Source organism: Mya arenaria, chromosome 16, assembly GCF_026914265.1.
Source record: "Mya arenaria isolate MELC-2E11 chromosome 16, ASM2691426v1".
Taxonomy (NCBI): domain Eukaryota; kingdom Metazoa; phylum Mollusca; class Bivalvia; order Myida; family Myidae; genus Mya; species Mya arenaria.
Window position 1 is genome coordinate 37419631 of NC_069137.1, and position 15900 is coordinate 37435530.

General features: G+C 35.6%; 2 protein-coding genes across 4 annotated transcripts in view; one reads left to right on the top strand and one right to left on the bottom strand.

Annotated features, from left to right (window-relative positions):
• LOC128222061 (interferon-induced protein 44-like) overlaps window positions 1-7740 on the top strand; it is a 24207-nt gene extending 16467 nt beyond the window's left edge. For all 3 annotated transcript variants that reach the window (XM_052930831.1, XM_052930833.1, XM_052930832.1), the window contains exons 5-7: window positions 753-896; window positions 5379-5550; window positions 6668-7740. In XM_052930831.1, coding sequence (XP_052786791.1) covers window positions 753-896; window positions 5379-5550; window positions 6668-6990 — 639 coding nt within the window. In that variant the 3' untranslated portion in view covers window positions 6991-7740. The remainder of the gene's footprint in view (window positions 1-752; window positions 897-5378; window positions 5551-6667) is intronic.
• Window positions 7741-8584: 844 nt separating this feature from the next.
• On the bottom strand, window positions 8585-15109 carry LOC128222285 (interferon-induced protein 44-like). Its single transcript, XM_052931249.1, has 7 exons — window positions 14969-15109; window positions 13289-13815; window positions 12933-13030; window positions 12324-12521; window positions 12024-12167; window positions 11392-11563; window positions 8585-11250 (listed from the first exon to the last, which is right to left on the bottom strand). The coding sequence occupies exons 2-7, from the start codon at window positions 13812-13814 to the stop codon at window positions 10925-10927; spliced, it is 1464 nt and encodes a 487-aa protein (XP_052787209.1). The 5' UTR covers window position 13815; window positions 14969-15109; the 3' UTR covers window positions 8585-10924.
• Between the last annotated feature and the right edge of the window lie 791 nt (window positions 15110-15900).

Genomic DNA, 15900 nt, shown 5'->3' on the forward strand with positions numbered 1-15900 from the left:
TTATGCGTCAAGGGTGCTTAAATGGGACATTACATATCAACGAGACTAGTAATATTCATAAGTTATGCGTCAAGGGTGCTTAAATGGGACATTAAATGTCAATGAGACTAGTAATATTCATAAGTTATGCGTCAAGGGTGCTTAATTGGGACATTAAATGTCAATGAGACTTGCAAGAGCAAATGTTTAAAAGTGCTGAAATAGGGTATTTCATTTATTTGGGGTATTATATATGTATGCGACAAGGGTGCTTTAATGGGACATTAAATTGCAATAGACTTTCAAGAACATTTGCATAAATGTTGCTTATATTTGGCAATAAGTTTGCAAAAAACGTACTTTATGGGAGCGTGAATTGGACACAAAATTGAAATCAGAATTGAAAAAACATATGCTTAAATGGTGCTTCAAAGGGACTCAAATAACTGGCGTATGCAGTGTCAAGCTTGAGAATGTTGTTTTAGAATGAAATCCTAATAATACTCAAGGTTGGGAGTGGTGTAATGATTTAGGTGTTCGTCTTTTGCCAAGGAGAGTTTGAACTCCACTATGGATACTATTCATTACATCACAAAATAGACACAAGAACAGGTTAAAACCCACAGTAAACGGGATTAAGCTATCAGCTTTCGCCAAAATTGAGCTTAAAGAAACGCGTATATTCTAATAAAACCAAAACCGTATACATAGTTTTCATACTTTGTTTTGGTATTCTACAATGTACTTGTTGATAATATGTATATCATTTCCAGTACAAGTCTTACCCAGTTCGTCAGGGAGACGGATCTTGTCTCAACATCCGGTTATGCGATACACCAGGTATCGGCGAACATTCGGCAATGGACATTGTAAACCTGCACTTCCTTCTAGACGGACACTTACCGAATTTATTTCAGGTTAGAATTTAAATAAATCAACACACTCTTATATGCTTAATGTTATTATGCGCCCCTTCGAAGAAGAGGGGTATATTGCTTTGCACATGTCGGTCGGTAGGTCGGTCGGTAGGTGGGTCGGTCGGTCGGTCGGTCGGTGCGTCGGTAGACCAAAGCTTGTCCGAATGATAACTCAACAATTCCTGGATATATGGTCATCAAACTTGACATGACGGTTGGGCCTTACCAGTAGATGACCCTTATTGATTTTAGGGCTCATCGGTTCAAAGGTCAAGGTCACAGTGACATTTAATTGTAAAATAATTTTAACGCTTGTCCGAGTGATAACTCAGCAATGCCTACACCTATGGTCATCAAACTTGATATGGAAATTGGGCCTTTTTGGAGGCCATCCGGCCAAAGGTCAAGGTCACAGTGACCTTGAATGGTAAAAGGTTGTCCGTGTGATAACTCAAAAATGCCTGCACCCATGGCCCTCATACTTGACGTGGATGTTGGGCCTGACCAGTAGCTGACCCCTATTGATTTTGGGGCTCATCGGGTCAAAGGTCAAGGTCACAGTGACCTTGAATGGTAAAAGGTTGTCTGAGTGATAACTCAAAAATGGCTGTACCCATGGCCCTCATAATTAACTTGGAGGTTTGGCTTGACCAGTAGATGACCCCTTTTGTTTTTGGGGGTCATTGGGCCACAGGTCAATGTCACAGTGACCTTGAATGGTTAATGGTTTTCCATGTGATAACTCGACAATGCCTGCACCCATAGCCGTTAAACATGAGTTGGAGTTTGGGCCTGAACAGAAGATGACCCCTATTGTTTTGGGGGGTCATTGGGCCAAAGGTTAAGGTCACAGTAACCTTGAATGGTAAAAGGTTGTCCGAGTGATAACTCAACAATGCCTGCACCCATGGCCATCAAACTTGACATGGAGGTTGGGCCTGACCAGTAGATTGCCCCTTTTAATTTAAGGGGTCATTGACCAAAGGTCAAGGTCACAGTGACTTTGCAGTGATTTTTTTTCGTCAATTTTACTGCCGAATATCGGCTGTTTACCCTCGCCAAAAAATGTCCATTTTTCCCAAAAAGTCGTCATTTATTCCCAAATTTTGTTCCTTTTTTCCCAAACTAACTGAATAATTTTAAATTGTAACTGGCAAATTTTATTTGAAATTTGTATTGATGTTATTTCTATTGGAGACGCGATTTTACATAAACGATTTTATAAATTCGCGCAGACGCTTTATTTTGCACGGAATAATCGCCCAGATGACAGTGACGTTTGTTTTTGTTCCGGTTTTAAAAAGACGCTTTATTTTGTACGATAACATCGCCCAGCTGACCTAGAGTTTGTTTATATTCCGGTTTAAGCTGTCAAACGTTTAAAAATGGTATAATTTCCAAAATGTCCCACAATAGCCATAGAAATAGAAAGCTGAGATAAGCAAAGAATATCTGAAACAATGAGTCAAGATCATTCCATTTAAATATCTATATGAAAAAGTTTTACTACATATACACAGTGCTGTTTTAGTACAGTTTTACTGAGTGACAATATGTGACAGTTGTATTAGAATTTATTGATAATGTTCATTAATGTGTTTCTCTGTTAGACCATTCCATTTGATGAGAATATGATTTCTTACTGAAATATTGCTGTGTTTGTATTGAGCAACAATAGAAGACATTTGTATTGGGGTTGTTAATAGTATATCCATGTGCTTCTCTGTTAGCCTCAGTAACAGTATTGGATGGCAAAAATGAGAAAGACTAGTCTTAATGTGTAACACCTTGTGACTTTTGTTTTATGTAGTTCTGTATCTAAAGTTTATGTTTTATAAAGTTATGAATGTGTAGCACCTAGTTTTAAATGTATTTCCCCTTTAATGTATTAAATGACATTAGTAAGAGCAAAAAAATAAATAATTACAGTATATGTTTAACAACAATTCCTTTTTTCCCAATTTGGAGACTTAACGCGCTTATTTTCCCAATTCAAAAGGCACAGGCGGTAAAATTATTTTCAAAAAAATCACTGCTTTGAACGATAAAAAGGTTGTCACAGTGATAACTCAACAATGCCTGCCTTCATGGCCCTCAAACTTGACTTGGAGGTTGGGCCTGACCAGTAGATGACCCCTATTGTTTTAGGGGGTCATTTGGCAAATGGTCAAGGTCACAGTGACCTTGAAAGCAAACTTGACCGTTCCTGGACCTATGGTCATCAAGGTTGGGCCTGACCAATAGATGACCCCTCGAAGACTTTGGGGGTCATCGGGCCAAGGTCAAGGTCACAGTAACCTTTAATGCAAAAAAGTTAACAAATCTTCTTGCAGTGATATCTCAACAATGCCTGAACCTATCATCATCAAACTTGACATGGAAGTGTGGCCTGACCAGGAGATGACCTTTATTGGTTTTACGATTCATTGGGTCAAAAGTCAAGATCACAGTGACCTTAAATGCGAAAATGTTTCAAGTGATAATTCGACAATGCCTGCACCCATGGCCCTCAAACTTACTTTGGATTTGTGTCTGACCTGTAGATGACCCCTTATGATTTTAGGGGTCATCGGGTCAAAGGTCAAGGTCACAGTGGCCTTGAACAAAAAAAGCTTGTCTGTGTGATGACTTGTCAATGCCTGCACCCATGGCCCTCAAACTTGACATTTAGATTTTTGATGACCAGCTGATGACTCCTATGGATTTTGAGGTCATAAAGTCAAAGGTCATGGTCATAACACACTCTATCCTCAAACTATGAATGTTCATAATCTTAAAACTGCCTCAACGGCATCCAATGTCAGTGACAAATCAGCTGTCATTTCGGTATATGCATATTTCATTCAATTGTCCATATAATCCTGATAACATGGTGCTCAGGGGGGGGGGCATAATGTTTGACAAACATCTCTTGTTTTTCTTCCTTTTAACCAACCTATATTTGCATCGCTATTAATTGTTTAAAAGTCAAAGTTTCTTGACAGGGTTATATATGGTAACCTTTCAATGCAGCTGGGGTAAATGTTAACTGGACCTGTCCTTCGTCCCCCGTGTAGTCATTTACGTCCTGTCTTTCGTTAACATTGTAGTCGTTTAAGTCCTGTTCTTCAGTCTGAGAGAAGTTGTTTATGTCCTGGTGCGTCGTTCTCAGAAAAATCGTTTTTGTCCTGGTTCTTCGTTCACAGTGTTGTCATTTATAAATGTCCTGTCTTTCGTCCACAATGTAGCAATACATGTCCTGGTTCATCGTCCACTGTGTAGTCGTAAATGTCCTGGCCCTTCATCTACAGTGTATTCGTTAATGTCCTGGCCCTTCGTCCATAGTGTAGTCGTTAATGTCCTGGCCCTTCGTCCATAGTGTAGTCGTTAATGTACAGACGGTTCGTCCACAGTGTAGTCGTTAATGTCCAGGCGCTTCGTCCACAGTGTAGTCGTTAATGTCATGGACCTGCGTCAATAATGAAGTCATTAATATTTTAGCTCTCCGTCCATAGTGTAGTTGTTAATTCCCTGAACCTTAGTCCAAAGTGTGGTCGTTTATGTTCTAGACCTTCGCCCACAGTGTATTCGTAAATGTCCTGTACCTTAATCCACAGTGCAGTCGTTAATGTCCTGGACCTTCGTCCACAGTGTAGTCATAAATGTCCTGGGTCTTCGTCTCCAATGTAGTAATTTAAGTCATGGACCTTTGTCCAAAGTGTAGTCCGTTAATGTCCTGGACCTTCGTTCACAGTGAAGTCGTTAATGTCTTTGCTCTCCGTTCACAGTGTAGTCGTTAATGTCCTTGCTCTCCGTTCACAGTGTAGTTGTTAATGTCCTTGCTCTCCCGTTCACAGTGTAGTCGTTAATGTCCTTGCTCTCCGTTCACAATGTAGTCGGTAGTGTCCTTGCTTTCCGTTCACAGTGTAGTCGTTAATGTCCTTGCTCTCCATTAACATTGTAGTCGTTAATGTCCTTGCTCTCCGTTCACAGTGTAGTCGTTTATGTCCATGTTTTCCGTTAACAGTGTAGTCGTTAATGTCCTTGCTCTCGGTCGTTCAGAGTGTAGTCGTTAATGTCCTTGCTCTCCGTTCACAGTGAAGTCGTTAATGTCCTTGCTCTCTGTTCACAGTGTAGTCCTTAATTTCCCTTGCTCTCCGTTCACAGTGTAGTCTTTAATTTTCTTGTTCTCCGTTCACAGTGTAGCCATTGATGCCCTTGCTCTTCGTTCACAGTGAAGTCGTTAATGTATTTGCTCTCCGTTCGCAGTGTAGTCGTGTATGTCTTTGCTCTCCGTTCACAGTGTACTCGTTAATGTCTTTGCTCTTCGTTCACAGTGTAGTTGTTAATGTTATTGCTCTCCTTTCAAAGTGTAGTCGTTAATGTCCTGGTTCTTCGTCCACATTTATATAAATGTAATTATTCTTTCTATTAAATGTTGTACGTATAGTGTTTGAATTTCTCTCGTATGTATATGTATCATTATTTCAAATGTCATTTCAGTTCATTCCTTCTCGCCATGTGAGCATCAAGACAGATGGACTTATTCAACAACCAACTCTTTCCGACGAAGTCCACAGCGTTGCTTTTGTATTAGATGCCTCAACCCTCAGCGATATGTCGCCAGCAGTCACAACTTGGCTGAATGACTGCAAGAAAATGGTACAAGAAAAAGGTATTTTAATTGATACGATACAGTATACACTTGGGGAAATACATTATGAAGATGAAAATACGAGTTTTCGACTGTGGCTTTCTCTCGTACATGGTTGTATTTTCAAGTATTTTTGTATTTTTCATCGTAGTATTTAATTGTTCTTTCTGTTTTGTATAAAAACAGAATTTCCTAATTTTCATATCTTACATTTGTGTAAAATAATACGGTAAGTGTTGTGATATTTGAGCGAAACTTGTTTTATTTGTTATATTTTTATGTCTTGTTCCAATATTCATTTGTCGGTTTCCGTCTTACCATAATGTCTCTAGGTTTCTAAAAAGTGTTTGGCAATTAGGCTTGCCCCTGTAGTTTAATGGTTAATCTAGAATTATTGATATTAAATCTTGGGGACTGACGTTTGAAAAGCGGTAAAATTCTACTTCAACATCTTTACTCATTTCCAAGGCAGTGTAACTAGCATTGTGTTATTCAGATCTTTAAGGTAAATGCTTTATATTATGTTTATCTAGTTGTCTAAACCAGGTGGACCACATCTAGTTTTATCATAAACTATTAATATAAGCAGTGAAATCGGTAGATCGGATTTGTTGTTTCACTGTTAGATCGCATTTATTGTTTCACTGTTAGATCGCATTTATTGTTGCTTTGTACTAGAAATATCAGCAATGAATCAGGAAGATCGCATCCAAGAGAGAAACAAAAAGGACTGTCAGTTAAAGGGACATGTATAGGTTTTGAAACGGTTATATGTCGAACGAAAATTATGTAAAAATGCTAACAAAATGATTGTTTCAATGATAAACCGTCAAAGATTTATATCAAAGCTGTATTGATTCTAATTATTTAAAAATCCGTTTTTGCCAACAAGCATTGGTGAGGCAATTGAAATTTTATTTTTAGGCTTGTTGTGTTGATGGATTTATGTAAATAAAGAGAAAGGTTTAACTCTGTCGACATTAGGTAGTTAGTCGGGAGCAGTCAAATGGCTTTTAAATTCAAACCTTTGTTTCTTTTCTTTACCAATGCAAGGAGAGTTGCTTTTAAAACAAACTAGGCATTTTAGCCTCCTTCCTTAATTTACCTTAACATGAATTCATATGATTTCGATTTTCAGGCATACCACTGGTGGTAATTCTTACACAAATTGACAAACTTCACGAAGAAGTAGCAGACAATCTGGCAGACGTTTTCAATCATTCAGACGTCAAGGCCGCTGTAGACAAAGCATCCGAGACGCTAAGTATTCCACCAAACCACGTGTTTCCGGTGAAGAACAACCACACTGAGGTAGAAACAGAAGTGTCAATAGACTCACTTGCTCTTATGGCGCTCCAGAAGATGATTTTCATGGCCTCGGATTTCCTGGAGGAGCGCATGTTCAGCAAAGAAGAATGTCCAACGGAGCCGAACGAAGTGACCGAGTCTGATACTGCATAGACTTTGAACAGTCTTGGCGATGTTTGGTAAAGAGATTACCATACCCTAATCCAAGAGACATATTTCAGTACACAAAACTTAGTATTATAGGGTAAGGTGATACCCGATCAGTGATTTGTTTGTATTGATTAACTGCCCATGCCTTTTTGAGGCGGACAATATGTCTTTAATTTGGGGAAAATAAGATTTACTAAATTAAGATACGTTTAAAAAATATTTCATTTACTCCATTGATAAACATTTTAAGAATTGTTTACTCGCATAAACATAATACCCTTGTCATTGGACCATTTTAGAATATTTACACTAAGTATGTTGATTTACAGATCTAGATGAAATATTTCAAATGACATGATTCCATATATTTCGTAAATTCAAATATAAGCATAAAAGTAAAGGAGCACTAGGTTGCCTGTGACTGTAAACGGAAATCCCGAATAGAAGACAGATGAAATGTTCAACAAATGGATTAGGTTTTTTTGCCATTAATGGTACATCGTATTGATCATTTATCATGTATCGATTAAGCTATTTTAATGAGTGTGTGGTCTGTGTGTGGTGTTCATATTTGTGTGTGTTGTGCGTGTGTGTCTATAGTTTATTGTCATGTTTTACAGGTTTTATTTTTGAATGTTTGACTAATGGGCTTGTCCCTGTAGTTTTTGCTGTATAATTGTATCGTTGAAATGCCTTTAATTGTGTTTGCAGTCTTTTTGTCTTTTTCGCCACATAAAGTGATATCGAACACTGCTTGTTTTGTAATCAAATCATTTCTGCTTTAATATATAATTTAAATTAGTATATTGATTATGCAATGGAAACATCGTCTCATCAACGGAAATATAAATAAGAAAACTTACATGTTTTCATTTAACAATAAGATATCACAAACATAAACTGAAATAAAAATTATCAGCTATGAGAAGTAAATAATTTGGCGGATTACACAATCACGTTGCTGCTGCATTTAAAGGAACTATTTAAAATTGGCAAATACTCTTGAAAAATAGTTCTAGGCCCAAATGCCAGTATTACAAATCGGGCTCAATAACTGAAAAATTTCGCCATATAGAAAATTTCTAAAGATGTAAAAATAGTGTCTTTGAAGTCATTGACTATGAAGTTAATTGTCTTTGAAAGACAAATAATTCGCACTCGCGCAAGTGAAAATACTTCGTATATACTGTTAAAGCGTGTTTGGATAGCGAAATTGTTGGGACCCTGATATTGCCATAGAAGTGCAACATAAACCTATTCCGTCCAGTCTCCGAAAGTGCTGACGTTTTAAACGGCTTCAGTATTGCATATATTCTTAAATCATCATCGAGGGTAATATTTGGTCTAGTGGTATGAGTGTCCGCCACACACCTAAGAGGTGGACTTTATCCCCTTCAAGGGTAATCCTCAGTATTTCTAAAAATAAACAGAAGTACTGGTTTCTATCTCGGAAACGCACTCGAGCATGACATCACTATAAACCTGTCAGCTTTCATCAAAATCGAGCTAATTTAGAATAAATCTTAAAATAAACTTCATTGTTGTCTAAATTAAAACTGAAAGGTGCGAAAATGGAACGAATAATATATTGCACTGATGCTTTTCAATTTTTATCTTAATATTTTGAACATCCGAAATAAATAACGCACTCAAAATTTTAGTCACCCAATCGGTAAAATACCATTGTCTAAAACAAGTGAGTACTGCGCACAACAGCAACACTGACATTGAATAATTATACAGCGTTATCTGCACGACTTATTCACATGTTAAAACGTAAATAACATCAAACTTTTATTCCAGTCTTCAGATACGAAATTTTAGTTTATATATTAGAATGTACATAAAACACACAGTTATGCGAAAATACATAATAATGGAAAACACATAGTTATGCGAGAATACACAGTTTTTTGAGCGTGAAGAAGAGTGCATTGAGAAGTAGTTGTAAAACATATCTAAACATTGTAAAAACTGTAAACATACACGCAAGTGCGTTGTATGCAAACTAATCAAATTATTTTAATTATGAAAACAATACTTCAACACAGTTTTAACATTATAACGTATATAAAACTGTAGCCACAACATTATGGTTAGATTTTTCTTCAAATATGTTAGTACACATCTTACCAATGTTAAAACAAACGCAAGTACAATGTATTCAAATTAACTAACAACTTAATTATGAAACCAAGCTTTATCTCTTAGCTAGTATCTAAAATTATAGCCAATACATTATGGTTAGTAATATTTCTTCAAATATGTTAATACATATCTTACAAATGTTAAAACAAACGCAATTGCAATGTATTAAAATTAATTCAATCGAACTAATTATGAAAAGAATGCTACAACATAGCTTAAATATTAATACAGTATCTAAAACTGTAGCACAACATTATGTTCTTTACTTCATCTTTTGAGTACATATCTTACAAATGTAAAAAAAAAACTCAAATGCAATTACATCAACTAGAATGTAAAAATAATGCTACAACAAAGCTTTAACATAGCTTTAACATTAAAACAAGTATCTAAAACTGTAGCCACAACATTATGTGTTTTTTACCTCAGCTGTTTAAGTATATATCAACAAATGTTAAAACAAACGCATATGAAATGAATTCAAATCTAAATTATGAAAACAAGACTACAACACAGCTTTCAAATGAAAGAAGTAAACATAAAAACAAACGCATATGCAATGTATGCAAACAAAGTAAAGCAACAACTTTATCATGAAAACGAAACTAAAACAGCTTTTGTATAACAAATGCATCTATTATCTCAGCAACAACATTATGATAAGGGTTGTTTACTCCTCTCCTTCAAGAGGATTAAATAAAACCCAAAACAACAACATTAATTAAGTCAGAACCCTGCAAACCAAATACTATGGAAATCTGATCAGCAAAATTACTTTAAAGTTACATTGAAAGTGATATTTTCCGTCACGCATACTTTTAAATAAATCACGTATTTTCCTGTATTACAAATGTGTACATTGCTTTATTTTTATTGGTCAGAAAACATATAAATCCGCATATTTGTGAACAAACAAGAACTTCTTTATTTGCAATATTCTAGTAAGTCAAAAGTGTAATTTCTTTCTTATTTTAACGATGAAAGCGTGGTATTGTGTCTTGGTGTTTTGATTAGAAACATTTTTAGACGTTCGAAACTTAATGTGTTCAAACTTGATATGTCACTTTTTGAAGTGAAAAAAATCGTTAAAAGTATAGGGTTTTTGTTGTAATTCTTACTTGATGTATGTTAAGTATGCATTTTACGTATTAACGGATTAAAATAATATCGGATGTATCCATGATTCTAAATTATTCCGGGTAGTACATTTCTGCAATGCATGTAGCGCGGAAAGTGGCACTGCTTTGCGATATTCGGCACATCACTAGAGCAGATGAAACAGGTAAGTCGTTTTTGCTATTATTCACTGGAAAACGCCTCTGATAAAAAGAGTCTGACACTCGTCATGATATAAAATACACACTTTTATTCAACTCGTCACGAAATTATGTAAGGCTCGCTTACTCACATAGTGCTTGACCTCGGTGAAGAACATTGTCTATTGTATAACGGCACACACGCACGCACGCACGCACGCACGCACGCACACACACAAACACACACACACACAAGACAACATATACAACTTAATGGATTTTTAAAGCTTCTACAAAACAATCAGGTTGCTTAGAAACCATGTCATTGATTTCGGTAACGATTGATGATGTGGTTAAAACGATACCTTCGACTTTTCTTTCTAGAAATAAATACATGTACCATATTATATATTTTAGGCTGAACTAATATACAATGGTTTCCTGATTTTGTGGACGGTTTGTAATGGAAAGACAAAACATCCAGAAATAACATTTTTTAAGTTTTGTCTTCATTGTTAATTGTTAATGTCGCTTCATCTGTAAAAATAATTAGTTTCTGTCACGGCTGAATCCGCTTCATTTTCTTTGCTACTGGAAGTGCGTACGTCCAAAACATCCGATGCCAAGAGTACCATCTTCCGAAGCGCCATAAGAGAAAGAGCATTAACTGACATTTCTGTTTCCACCTCGCGGTAGTGGTTTTTCACAGGAAAAACGTGGTTTGGTGGAATACCCAGCGCCTCGCTGACCTTTTCTACAGCTTGGTTGACCTCTGGACGCTTAAATACGTCAGTTAGGTTGTCTGCAATTTCTTCGTGAAGTTTGTCGATTTTGGTCAAAATTACCACGAAAGGTATGGCTAAAATTAGAATCATTGTAGCGATCTTAATTTCGAACTGAAAAACAATACTGACACATCAATTTATTTAATTCACGTCTGAACATGTGATAGAATCTGCATCTCTACAGACTGTGTACTGAACAGAAAATATGGTCATACCTTTTTCTAATATCAATCTTTTGCAGTAGTTAAGCAAAGATGTGTCTGTTGAAGACATTCCATTGACTGTGGAGGCGTCTAGCACAAGAGCAACGCTGTGAATTTCTTGTGCTAGTGCAGGTTTCGAAATATAGCCAACAGTCTTTGCGCTCACATGTCGCGACGAGGAAAACTGAACAAAAAAAAAGATATGCAAGAGTGATTTAAGATTGAAGCATCGAAAATAGCAATTGTTTCGTTAGAGTTAGCTGCTTTGAAGTTCCACAATATAAAAGTAGATTGGAAAGGACATAGTGATGACGCTTCATCGATCTTATAATTTCACGCGTTCCTTTGAAAATATAAAGGTAAGAACTTTGATTTTATCAAACAAAGTTTAAGATCTTCGTTTGTTTAATACTAATTCACACAAACGGAAAAAGCGATTTAACAGTTTAAAAATTGTAAATCTACAGAAAGAATTCTGCCCAACCTTCAAAGCAGTATGCTTTTTGGTTTAAAATGAAAAAAAAAACATTGTAAAGCTTCAATTCATTTCCAGGTTACTAAGTTGAATAATCTATGTTGTAAATCAGTAAAACAGAACTCTTTTTTTTCTAAATGAAAAAAATCAAGACTAGGATCTTAATGACCTCAAATGATGGCGGTATATGTCCGTCCAAAAGAAAGTGCAAATTGATTGCATCCATTGAGGAAGTCTCTCCAAGGCCAGGCGTGTCACAAAGACGGAAGTGCAGAAGCGAACCGTCCGTCTCGCATACTTGATAAGGTATGAACTGAAATTGATAAATGTATACATTTAATATATGGACATATATGCATTCAATGGATGAGCTATCTCTTTACGTAAGGTGTACATCTATATAATAGTATGTTATACATTGACTATTTTCTATCAGTAAAGGGTTATTACTTTGAACATTTTGTTGTACCTGTTTGGTAAGCCCAGTTTCCGAAGTACCAACAGGAGCCTTGTGCATGACCCTACTGGTGAAAGCGGACATGGCAGTATTGATGAAGCTTGATTTTCCGGCCCCGATTGGACCAATCAACAGCAAACGAAAGTCTGTGACGTCAGTTCCAGTCTTCGGTCTGACTTCTCTGATTTCCTGGCAGAGGGATTTCACTGTCTGCAAAATAAGCGTTACACACATACTATTTAAGATAACAAAACCTTTTTATTTAAATGAATGACTGTTTTGTAAAGATTCTACAATGATTAGTGCTTCCGAAAGATTTCTCGTTCAGAGTATATTTGAATGTTAATACATTTTGATAATCTGACTTCATCCTATGTTTGAATTGAATGTTCATAATTATATATTTCCTAAATAGGAATATATCCATAATTAAATCAAAAAGTACTATTGTTAAGACAAATACATAAAATATCATACTATAATAAATCGACATAACACGATACACATATTTTCATAGACTATTTGTCGACAAATGGCGACTGGCTTATCCCAATTAACGTATTCTCTTAAAACGTTATACTGTTGTCCTTTATACAGTTCCACCAACTATCAAAACTGTACCTCATCAGTTAAGTCCAAAGCGTTTCTCCAAATGTAACCTGTACATTGCGTTTTCTTGGTGCTAATAAAAGCTTTCGTTTCCGGGCGTAGTTTAACATCTGTAGATAAGTTGATAGTTGGTAATGTTAAAACATAATTTAAAAAGTTCTTTTCAAATAGAAGTGTTAACGATAGCTATAAGTTATTATTTGGACAATATTGTTTAGTTGCAAAATACATACTATATCGTTAACCGGTTCTTAAAACATATGAATCAGAAATGAACAGAAAACATTTTTCATCGATGTGAAATGAATGAAAAGTGAACGAACGAGCATTGATTGAAGCTAAATAGCAATGTTGTTGTGTTTTTTTACCGTTGATAGAGTAAACCTCAATCTCAGCAGTCTTCGTATGTCCGTTGTTTATATTTGTGTTCGGAACACTTTTGTCCTTATAATAATTATTTAGAGAAACTCTTCCATTTAGACAGAAGTATCCTTCAACAGACATCGCCACGTCACCGGTAAATGTTAGTAAATCTGGGCAACCAAAACAAGGACCGTCCTGTGCTTGAAACCGCAACGCCTTTGAAGCGTCTTTGGGTCGAAATGTATTCAAAACAAGTTTTCCTGAGTACATCAATTGAAAGATAAACGCGCTCTCATCTTCCATGTATCCTCCATTGCTCTGCCAACTAATACCAGCGTACCCGCCGTACACGGAGCCCTCTGGGTTATAGAGAACCGTCACGGTGGGCCCCTGGTTGTCGCATGTTCGGTGAAATTCTTGGGCACTGCATTCGACCCGTGTGATGTTGTATATGAGTTTAAAAGTCTTGGGTCCAGAACCAATCCAAGTTTCGAGTTGATCCTTTTGTTTTTCAGTTAGCCGTCCCGCCATTCTGAAACCAATATGATATAGGGCTCAAAACGAGTCTCACATGTGTATTGTGAGATTCACAATTCAAACTATTAAAAACATTTCAGGCAGTTCAGGTGAACTGAGTGGCCCTTTAAAGAACAATCAAACCCATCCGCCCGTGCAAAACTTTAAATGGGTATTTTTAGGCATGCGTAAGTCTTCAAACCATTTTCAAACATGTAGTGGACATTAAGAAAACAAAATGTGTCATTCGTAAATTGTAAATTAGTCACACTTAATGTGCCCCTGATAACAATGCTAAAGTTTAAAAAAAAAATTCAGTTGATCCATCTCATCTTGAGGCAGTTTCCCGCCATTTTGAAACGTTTACCTGGTAAATATCGAGTACCAATTGCATGAAGATTAGACGTAGGCAATCGAAAACTGTAATCTTATGTTATTTTGTTAAATGTATCATTAAACAAAGTGTTGATCGATAGCACTATCAATTACAATACAATCTATCAGTAGTAATTTAAATTACCTACTTGCTTGTATCAGAGTTCATGCTTGTATCTTATCATGCTAAAAAATTCAAGCACGGCTGTGAAGACGATTCAAACATTTCTTATAACAATTGCCTGGGCTTGAAACCAGTTATGACGTGTTTGAGAGCACCAGTGAACGAACGTGTTCATGGTTGGGAACTATCCCATACAATGGTGACCTTTTTGATGATATACCAACATATTATTTACCTCTAATCTGCTCAATAAGATAATGATCGAACGCAAAGAGCTCACCTAATAAGGCCACATATACGCTCCTTTACATACTATGCATTTTGTACACATTAATAAGCCTAGAGTATGAACAATAATCTATTTAAATAATATTGGCGCAACACGTAATAAATCAAATCACTTTAGATATAAATACAGTATATACACTTAAACGAAATATTATAACGCTTAGGAGTTATTGCCTTCCCCTATTGACACAGGAGATTGTATTTTATATACAATCGCAATCAAAAAACAAGGCAATAACCTATATATTTTAAACTGTACATATAAGTTCAGATTCAAAACATTTACCAATCGTTGTAGGACAGGTACTATCGTAATGAAGCATTTAATCTGGGAAAGCTTTTTGGCAAATAATGTTTACTATTAAATAACCAATAACAATACCTGTTTTTTTTATATAAGCCCTTAAACACGTTTCTTTTTCAAACTAACTTCCAAGCGTTATTTTTCAAAAGCTTAATCGGCACTGCAATGTATTCCAATTAAATGTAATTAAATATCTTAAATCTCAAAATTCGAAAAATGTATATGCATGACAAAAGGTCTTCAATCAACTTTAAAATTTATAACTGATTTGGAAGCTATTCAAAAACTTAATAATTCTGTTTTGTTCAATTGGTTGGCATCATTTGCAATGTGAACAAAGGCGTCAATGATCGCGTAGAAGAAAGAAATACCCTGCTATCTAAATATAATATTATCACATTTTACGAATGAATAAAGAAAGGATTGAAATTTGAAGCAAACATACAAACAGAATCAATAACCGAAGGTTGAATACTTTAGGAAACGTTACAAAAGTCTATCATAGATTAAGACCATTGTTGCCATAATAATCAGGGCGCTCGGCTTTATTACGCCGCTTTGAATATGAGATAAATAACTAAATAGCGTGCATGATTAATTAACTATTTGCATGATAGCGATATAACAATAAATAAAATTCAAAAGATGCCTTACTAAATTACTTGATCGTACAGGCTTACGCAAAGATATGACGCACATTTATTGAAATTTATGTTCTGAATGATTCCCAATATTTTGAAAACTATAGCATTATGAGCAATAGCAACATTGAATCACTTTTACATTTAAAACCCATGATTACTTATCTATAATCAACTGCAAAATGTTTGCTATATTTTTTATATAATTGATTCAGAAAAAATTGCCATAAAAAGGATATCAATATTAATATGATAATGGTAGGCACATTTGATAGCTTATACATCAAATTCTTCAATGGAATATGAAACTTTTCAAGGTATTGTGAAAATCTTAAACAACTTCTTGCAAATTATAAATCCTCAAATGAG

Coding starts and splice junctions, on each gene's coding strand:
- LOC128222285 (XM_052931249.1), bottom strand. CDS start 13,814: ATGGCGGGACGGCTAACTGAAAAACAAAAGGATCAACTCGAAACTTGG. Junction 12,168..12,323: donor AAACTGGGCTTACCAAACAG/GTACAACAAAAT, acceptor TATCAATTTCAG/TTCATACCTTATCAAGTATG. Junction 11,564..12,023: donor ATATACCGCCATCATTTGAG/GTCATTAAGATC, acceptor TTTTTTGTTCAG/TTTTCCTCGTCGCGACATGT.